This window comes from Juglans microcarpa x Juglans regia, chromosome 6S (assembly GCF_004785595.1).
Source record: "Juglans microcarpa x Juglans regia isolate MS1-56 chromosome 6S, Jm3101_v1.0, whole genome shotgun sequence".
Lineage (NCBI taxonomy): Eukaryota > Viridiplantae > Streptophyta > Magnoliopsida > Fagales > Juglandaceae > Juglans > Juglans microcarpa x Juglans regia.
Window position 1 is genome coordinate 1,841,907 of NC_054605.1, and position 9,115 is coordinate 1,851,021.

A 9,115-nucleotide genomic window follows, 5' to 3' on the forward strand; every position below is an offset into this window, starting at 1 on the left:
GGTGCAGGTGGTGGCTAGCGGTGGTAGTGGACTACTGTGATGGTGACTAGGGGTGTAACCGGTCCGGTTTTAGACAAAATCTATGACCGAACCGGTATGTACTAGTTTTACATTTTTCAAAACCGATTACGCACCGATTACCCTCCTAAACCGGTACTTCCGGTTTTACCAGTTTCCAGTCCGGTTTTCCGATTTTTTAAAAATGTAAGTTTGACAGTTTGTCATTAAAAGTTTGTTTATAAAAAAAAAAAACTGATTTAAAAATCTGTTTTATACTTTTATTAAAAAAATCTATTTTAACTTTTACTAAAAAAACCTGTTTTACTAGAAACTACTTAAATAAAAAGATCTGATTTACTACAAAAAATCTGATTAATTAAGATCTGATTTCCAAAAAACTGTTTTACTAAAAAAAATCTGCTACAAGCTTATAAATATAACTAGTACAAAAACTTGAAAAAGCTCATAAATATAACTACTACAAGCTTATAAATATAACTACTACAAGCTTATTAATTACACATCTTTTAAAGCAATCACAAGAAACTCAAGAATGGACATCAACAAGCCTATGAGCCTATGGAATAAAATAAGTTTAAAAGTCTAAATTAGAAATCCAAAAGTCCAACAAATTACAAGTCCAAACACTTAAATCCTCAACCCCAATTGATAAACATTAAACAGGACACACTACGCATATGTTATTCAAGTAGAAAAATTACAAAACCCTATCAATGTAATTTCAATTACCCAATCACAAAATCCAATCAAAGTAAAATTCGGATTCAAAAAGCCCTAATATCACAAATACCATCTATCATAATTTCAAAGTAATTTCACAAACCCAATCACAAAACCCTAATATCACAAACTAAATAATAAACACAATCACAAGAAATCCTAAATTTCGGATTCAAAAACCCTAATATCACAAAACTGAAAACCCAATCACAAAACTCCTATCAATGTAATTTCAGTTACCCAATCACAAAACACAATTTCACAAACCCAATCAAAGTAAAATTCGGATTCAAAAAACCCTAATATCACAAATATCATCTATCATAATTTCAAATTAATTTCACAACCCAGTCACAAAACCCAAATATCACAAACACAATAATAAACACAATCACAAAAAATCTTAAATTTGGGATTCAAAAACCCTAATATCACAAAACTGAAAACCCAATCACAAAAATCCCAATATCACAAAACCCAATCACAAAAACCATCATATCACAAAACCCAATCACAAAAATCCTAGTATAGTAGTATGTAATTTAAAAAAAAAAAAAAAAAAACTTACCGTTCGGGGCAGACTCGGCAGACAGACAGGGGCCGAGAGAGTTGAGAGAAGAGAGAGTGAGATACAAGAGAGTGACAGACGAGAGACGCCGAGGCAGAGTCAAAAACGGGAGAGTTGAGAGACGAGAGACGCCGAGGCAGAGTTAGAGACGAAAGAGTGAGCGGACGAGAGAGTGAGAGGCGAGCCGCGAGACCAAATATTGAGAGTCTAAGACTAAGAGACGAGACTGAGTGAGAGACGAGAGACGCCGAGGGCCCGAGGCAGAGTCAGAGACAAGAGAGCGAGCGAACGAGAGAGTGAAAGGCGCGAGACCAAATATTGAGTCTGAGACTGAGAGTTTGAGAAGTGAGAGGTAGAGGCTATCCACTTACGAGAAAGATGATTTTAGGGTTTAGTTGTGGAGAAAACGGCGCCGTTTGGCGTATTTATAAAATATTTGATTATTTTTATTTTTCAATGTGTTTTTTTTAAATGATAATTAAAATTTATATATATTTGTAATACATTTAATATATTATAGTCTAATATATATTAGACTATATAATATATATATATTTGTGATACATTTAATATACTATAGTCTAATAGTATTAATATTAGCCTATTACTATTAGTATAGTTATATTAATATATTAGTATTAGTTATAGTGATTTAGTATAACTATATTAGTATAAGTATAACTATACTCTATATTAAACTATTAGTATTAGTTAAATAGTTATAGGCTTATATATTACTTATTAGTATAGCTATATAATATATTAGACTAGTCTAATAGTATTAATATTAGCCTACTCGTATAGTTATATTCATATATCAATATTAGTTATAGTGATTTAGTATAACTATATTAGTATAAGTATAATATATTAGTATTAGTTATAGCTATATAATACATTAGACTATATAATAGTATTAATATTAGACTATTAGTATAGCCATATATTAGTATTAGTTATAGTGATTTAGTATAACTATATTAGTATAAGTATAACTATAGTCTATATTAGATTATTAGTATTAGTTAGACTATATAATAGTATTAATATTATACTAAAAATTATAGTGATATATATCTAATACTATAGTATAATATTAGTTATAGTTATTTAGTATAACTATATTAGTATAAGTATAACTATAGTTTATATTAAACTATTAGTATTAGTATATATATTAGTATTAGTTGTAGATATATAATATATTAGACTATATAATAGTATTAATATTGAACTATTAGTATAGCTATATATTAGTATTAGTTATAGTGATTTAATATAACTATATTAGTATAAGTATAACTATAGTCTATATTAGACTATTAGTATTAGTTATATATTAGTATAGCTATATAATATATTAGACTATATAATAGTATTAATATTAGACTATTAGTATGGCTATATATTAGTATTAGTTATAGTGATTTAATATAACTATATTAGATTAAATATATATATATATATATATTAGTATTAGTTATAGCTATATAATGTATTAGACTATATAATAGTATTAATATTATACTATTACTATAGCTATATATTAGTATAGCTATATAATATAAGTATAGCTATATAATATAAGTATAACTATAGTCTATATTAGGCTATAAGTATAACTATAGCTATAGTGAGTTTGTTAATTGTTATATTAGTATTTGTTAATTGTTATAGTGAGTTTAATTTATTATAACTATATTTTTGATAGTATTATAGTGATAGTATTAGTATAGTAATTTAGTATTAGTAATTAGTATTAACTAATTACTATATCATTATTTTATATGTGATTATTTAGTATAGTGATTATTTAGCTATATATAATATATCAGTATAATTAGTTATATATTAGTATAGCTATAAATAAAATGTTATTAATAATTTAAATATATATTTTATGCTTAAAGCATATGATAAATTAAATTTTCATATTTAAGATTTACATTTTATATTATAATTTATAAATTATAATATGAAATTATTTCATATATAATTATATATTATATATAAAAAATATTTTGTTTAATATTTTGTATAAAACTTATCTATATATAAAATTTTTATTTTTTTTCCAACCGGTCCGGTCTGGTCCGGTCTTGGAAATCCTGGAACCGGAACCGGACCGGAACCGGCCGGTTTTACTGTTGCAAGAACCGGTCCCGGTTCAAAACCAGTCTAACCGGTCCGGTCTGGTCCGATTTTTCTATTCAAATTTACTCCCCTAATGGTGACAAAGGCTGCTGGCGAGCCATGTAGTGGTTGCTGACTTGTGAGTGGGGTGACGCTGCCCGCAGTGTGTTGCTTGCCTCTGTTCATCGGATCTAGGCATGCCATCGTGCGAGAAGCACCTCCCTGATGATAGACAACGCCGGCAAGCCCATTCATGGCCACCAGCGACCGTAATTGTCCCTGGGCAGCTGGGTGGTTCCCCGTATGCTTCTACATGGGTTCTTGGTGCTTCTTGATTTCTCGCACTGTGCACAGCGGAGTGCTCCGATTCAGCGAGCTGCTGGTGGAAGTCTTTGCCGTTGTTGTATCACCGGTGGCTGCAGGTTCTACCTGACAAAGGATTTGGGTGCACGATACGTATGTTATGCATGGCACATGCGCAGTGCCGTGCAGTCTACTTCGTGGGTTCTTCTTCAATTATTGTTATTATTATTTTTTCATGAAATGATAAGAGAAGAAATAATAGGAAATAGCAAAGTTGAGGAGACCTTATCTTGTTTTCTGAAGACAATCTCTTGAGTCAGAGAATATCCTTCTCTCAATTCTGGTATAAAAGATATCGTCGATTCCACTGACAATGACAATTGTTAATGTCAAAAATTGCACAACAGACTGGAAGGGAGGAAATAATCATCCCCGGCCCACCAGATGATTCAGGTTTCGATACAGTGTTCTTCGCATTCATTCATAAAATAGTAATAAATAAGCTCAATAAAAATAAATATAGAGAGACACAGAGATTTATGTGGTTTGACATAATGCCTTAGTCCACGGGTTGTTTAGGGGCCAAATGATATACTATAATGGGTGATTTTACAATCTCTCATGGCTCACATTTTGCTCAATACAATGGAAGAATTTAGGGAAGATTCTTTGGAGTTGCTATGTGTGGTGGAGTTTGGCATATGGAACTTCTGTGGAGATATTTGGGTAAAGAGATTGTGGAAAATCTATCAGATTTATAGGGGATCTCCTCATTATATATAGGTCTATTTTCTTAAAGTGATTAGATCCAACTTGCCTTGTGAAATCTTTTCTTTTTAGAAGTATGAGTCACTTTCCTTTTAAGAGTCTGAGTCAACTTGTCTTATCTCTTCTTGACTTTATATCGAAACTAAATTATAAACTGCTGATTTAACCCACGTAATATCCTTTGCTCAATGGGATTTTTTAAAATGTCCTTCTATCATATATCTCACCTTTTCCATCCACAAATAAATTATTTTACAATAAAAAGTACTTTATAATGAGAAGTAAAACACTAGCTAATTATCACTTATTTCAATGGGTAATTGGGAATTATGGTTTCACAATGATCAAATTATACAGCTAGGTTTGCATTTCTATTTTTTCCTTCTATATATAAAATGTATACTATCATTAGTCCTAAATGTCTAGGACAGCTTATACTCTCTACTTTACCAGCAAAAGAACTTCGTACATGAATTGGATCCAACCCTCTACATGGTTTCATTAAAAGGAATCAAAGTTTTTTCAAAATTATATTTAAGTTTGAGGATTTTAAAACGGAAAGATATAGTCATATACAATAAATTTAATAATATTTGTATAAATATTTTTAATAATATTAAATAAATAATAAACGTTTTAAGATTCAGATTATATATGGGTCTCCTTCTAGGGTAAATAAGAATTTAAGGGGATGTTTTAGCCATTTAAAGCATGTGAGTCTCCCTCAGTCATCTCCACCGTTCTTCTCTCCCTCACTCCTTCCACGTTTCAAAACCACGAATCCTACGCGCCCTTCACCTCTATAAGAAACCCATTGAGGCATTGATCACACGCACATCCTCCACTCCTTCCTTACCACCGTTGTTTTTCTGTGTGTGTCTCCGTCTCTGTCTGTGTCTGTGTCAAGTCACACCATCATTGCCATGGCGCACCCAGTGAGCCCGGTATCCCCACCGTTGAAAGATGAGCTGGACATCGTTATCCCAACCATAAGGAACCTTGATTTCCTGGAGATGTGGAGGCCATTCTTCCAGCCCTACCACCTCATTATTGTCCAGGATGGTGACCCGACCAAGACCATCAGGGTCCCAGATGGCTTCGACTACGAGCTTTATAACCGCAACGATGTGAACCGGATTCTGGGTCCCAAGGCTAGCTGCATCTCCTTCAAGGACTCCGCCTGTCGCTGCTTTGGCTTCCTTGTCTCCAAGAAGAAGTACATCTTCACCATTGACGACGATTGCTTTGTATGCTCTCTCTCTCTCTCTCTCTCTCTCTCTCTCTCTCTCTCTCCCTCTCTCTCGTCTTCAGGGATAGATTTGTTAAGTGGAATATTAATCGAGACTATTCTAGAGCATATTGTTCAGAAAAATGTTCGTGAAGAATATTCTTTCATTTTTCACTATTTAGGACAGCTTCATATTGCATGACATCTGTGCATTTTGTTCGACTTTTGTGATGCTCTGTACTGTTCAAAATTGTTCAATGTCCGAGTGAATATCAATGCTTGAGTAAAACTATTAATATAATTTTATTATTTTTGGTTGATTTGTGTGATGGAAAACGCGAATAAATGCTGGGAAAAGGTGGCAAAGGATCCGAGTGGGAAAGAGATAAATGCGTTGGCGCAGCACATACAGAACCTGCTGACACCATCGACGCCTCATTTTTTCAATACTCTCTACGATCCGTTTAGGGACGGAGCAGACTTCGTTCGGGGATATCCATTTAGCCTGAGAGAGGGAGCGCCCACAGCCATCTCTCATGGGTTGTGGCTCAACATTCCCGACTATGATGCCCCAACTCAGCTTGTCAAGCCTCTCGAGCGCAACACCAGGTTCATGTTTCTTTTCAAACTCTTCAGTAGTTCTTACCGGCCCATTCATGGGCTTACATTTTCAACTCTCTGTCTGTTCTATTTTTTGCTATTAGTTATTAAATTCGCACACAGCACAAGGTACGTTCTGTTTCCATCCATTTGGTACTCTGTCATGTTATTTTGCATCTGTTTAATGCTATTCTTTTCCATTGGCAAAGTATTTCGGAAATTTCTTTTGTTTAACCATCTTGCTTGCCGAATAGAGGGTAAAGGTTATTATCTGAGTTTACAATATAAAATATACAATTTGTTTTATTTTTTTAATGGATTAGAGTCTTTTTACCTAAAAATATCCTAAACTCCTTTGTGTTTGGGACTAGTTCTGGGGTTTTTGTATCTTAACATCAGATCGACGAAAGTCAAATAAAAAGAGAATCAAAGTCGTTTCACAATCAAGCCTGAGTAATTCATCTCTGTAGGTTTTCAATATGATTTGGTTTTTGGAGTATTGAAACCAAGTGCTCTGTTCAGATTAATGTTACCTAATTGTACATTAATGTTAGTCCACACAGGTATGTAGATGCTGTAATGACAATTCCAAAGGGCACCCTCTTCCCTATGTGTGGGATGAACCTTGGTTTCAACAGGGAACTGATAGGACCTGCAATGTATTTTGGGCTCATGGGTCATGGCCAACCAATTGGCAGATATGACGACATGTGGGCTGGTTGGTGTGCCAAGGTATCTTCATTCTTTCATTCAATTTCATAGCTTGTCATCTGATAATTATGGCTGGAGTAAAATCCTAATCAACTACATTTCCAGATTAATCCTAGCAAGTGATTAATGAGAGCTCGATTTGCAGACAACATATCGAATGATCTTCTTTTAGCTTTCTCGGATCTTGATGCTGTCAATAATAGTTTTTAAGGGATAAATACACTTTGCAGTAACGAATTATCAAGGATTTTGCAATATTCATCCAAACTATCAAATTTGACCCTTTGGACCCTTAACATTTAACACTTTTTAATAGTTTAAGAGTACAATGTTTCTGTTTTGATAATTTGGGGTGCAGAGTGTAAAAACCTTAGTAGTTTGAGGGTGCAAAGGTTTTTTTATGTAATTTTGTTTGCTGCCTCATCATGGATTTACCCCTTGGATGATTTTAGAAGTTGACTTTCAGGTAATCTGTGACCATTTGGGTCTTGGGGTGAAGACAGGGTTGCCATACATTTGGCACAGCAAGGCAAGCAACCCATTTGTGAATTTGCAGAAGGAATACAAAGGCATATACTGGCAGGAGGAGATCGTTCCATTCTTTCAATCTGTTGTCTTCCCGGAAGAGTGCACGACTGTGCAGAACTGCTACATCGAACTCTCAAAGAAGGTCAAGGAAAAGCTTGGAACCATTGATCCTTACTTTGAGAAGCTTGCTGATGCCATGGTTACTTGGATTGAAGCATGGGAGGAGCTCAACCCTCTATCACAAGCAGCTGCTGCTGCAGCTCAGCCCAATGGTGTGAAGAAGGAAGAATCCTCTGTCAAATCGAAGTAGACGGCCCTTTTAATCCACTTTGATTGTAATAAAGTATGCTGTAATCTTCCACCATCTTTTCCTTTGCATCTTTTATTCCATCTAGCTCATGTTTCAAGTACTTATCATTCCTTTGTGACTCTATTTCACCACCTAATGGGCGTACTTCAGTGTTTGCCAATTGAAATAACTACATTTATCCAATTCTTGGAGTGGGAGTAGAAATCTTGAATTTAAATTATTAGAAATTGAACCCTCGTTAAGATGTGTGTGTATATATATATATATATATATATATGCATACACATACATGATTAGTTAGGCCCCTATGTGCAACGCGCATACATCCTATTCAAAGTGTTGTTGCATATGAATTAGAACACTAGGCCATTAATATTGATAATAATTGAATAATTATGAACTAAACAAGTACCAAAATTTCTAATAATTTTGTCAATTATCTAGCATAATTATATATTAATCCGCCAGTAGAAAATATTAAATCAAAACCTAAGGGTCGATTTTAGACGCTTCATCACAAAATCATGCTATAAAATACAATCATTAAAATTTTTGTATGGCCTGGCTAGCTACATCATTTTTATATGGCCGGTACGGCTGGTATTTGGGCCGGTACAAAATATATATAATACCTGTACTGGACCAATGGTCGGTATGGCATATTTCGGTCGTATCGGCCGGTATGATACTGTATTAAAACAGTGATTTGCAATGTCAAATTTTGGCTAATTAAGGTCCTGTTTGGATTGAGACATGAGATGAAATGAGTTGAGATGGTTTGTGAATAATAGTGAGATTTGTGAGTTGAGATGGTTTTTGAAAATTTTGTGTGCTTGAATTGGAAGTGAGATGAGATGGTTTTAAGTTGTTGGAGAGGAGATAGATGTGGGTCTCACAAATGATTGCATAGTATTTGTAATGATTTTGTTTTATTTATAAATATATTTATTTGTTGGAAAAGCTGAAGGCATGTTATGTTTTTGTCGTGTTGATGATTTGAAAGAAAAGTTGAACGTTTTTCTTCTTTTTTGCTGGCCTTATGAAAAGTTACTATTTGAATCTCTTGCAAAGGCATAAAAAACTATTTTCAAATTAGTATGCGATGACCGTTTGGATAAGAATTGGTTTGAAATGATCCTCAATCCAATCCACACCAAAGTCTAAAAGTGCTCAGCATTGGATTAGTACCCAATAGCCATCTAAACTTTTAACTACAATAGCTCAA

The 9,115-nt window shown here is 33.7% G+C and overlaps 1 protein-coding gene across 2 annotated transcripts; it reads left to right on the forward strand.

Annotated features, from left to right (window-relative positions):
• Window positions 1–5,215: 5,215 nt before the first annotated feature.
• On the forward strand, window positions 5,216–8,070 carry LOC121236375 (UDP-arabinopyranose mutase 1-like). 2 transcript variants are annotated; one of them, XM_041132789.1, is made up of 4 exons: window positions 5,216–5,760; window positions 6,100–6,350; window positions 6,896–7,073; window positions 7,519–8,070. In XM_041132789.1, the coding sequence occupies exons 1-4, from the start codon at window positions 5,437–5,439 to the stop codon at window positions 7,888–7,890; spliced, it is 1,125 nt and encodes a 374-aa protein (XP_040988723.1). In that variant the 5' UTR covers window positions 5,216–5,436; the 3' UTR covers window positions 7,891–8,070. The 2 variants fall into 2 exon arrangements, with proteins under 2 accessions (XP_040988723.1, XP_040988724.1); XM_041132790.1 differs by having other exon boundaries at window positions 5,219–5,760; window positions 6,905–7,073.
• The last annotated feature ends 1,045 nt before the right edge of the window (window positions 8,071–9,115 follow it).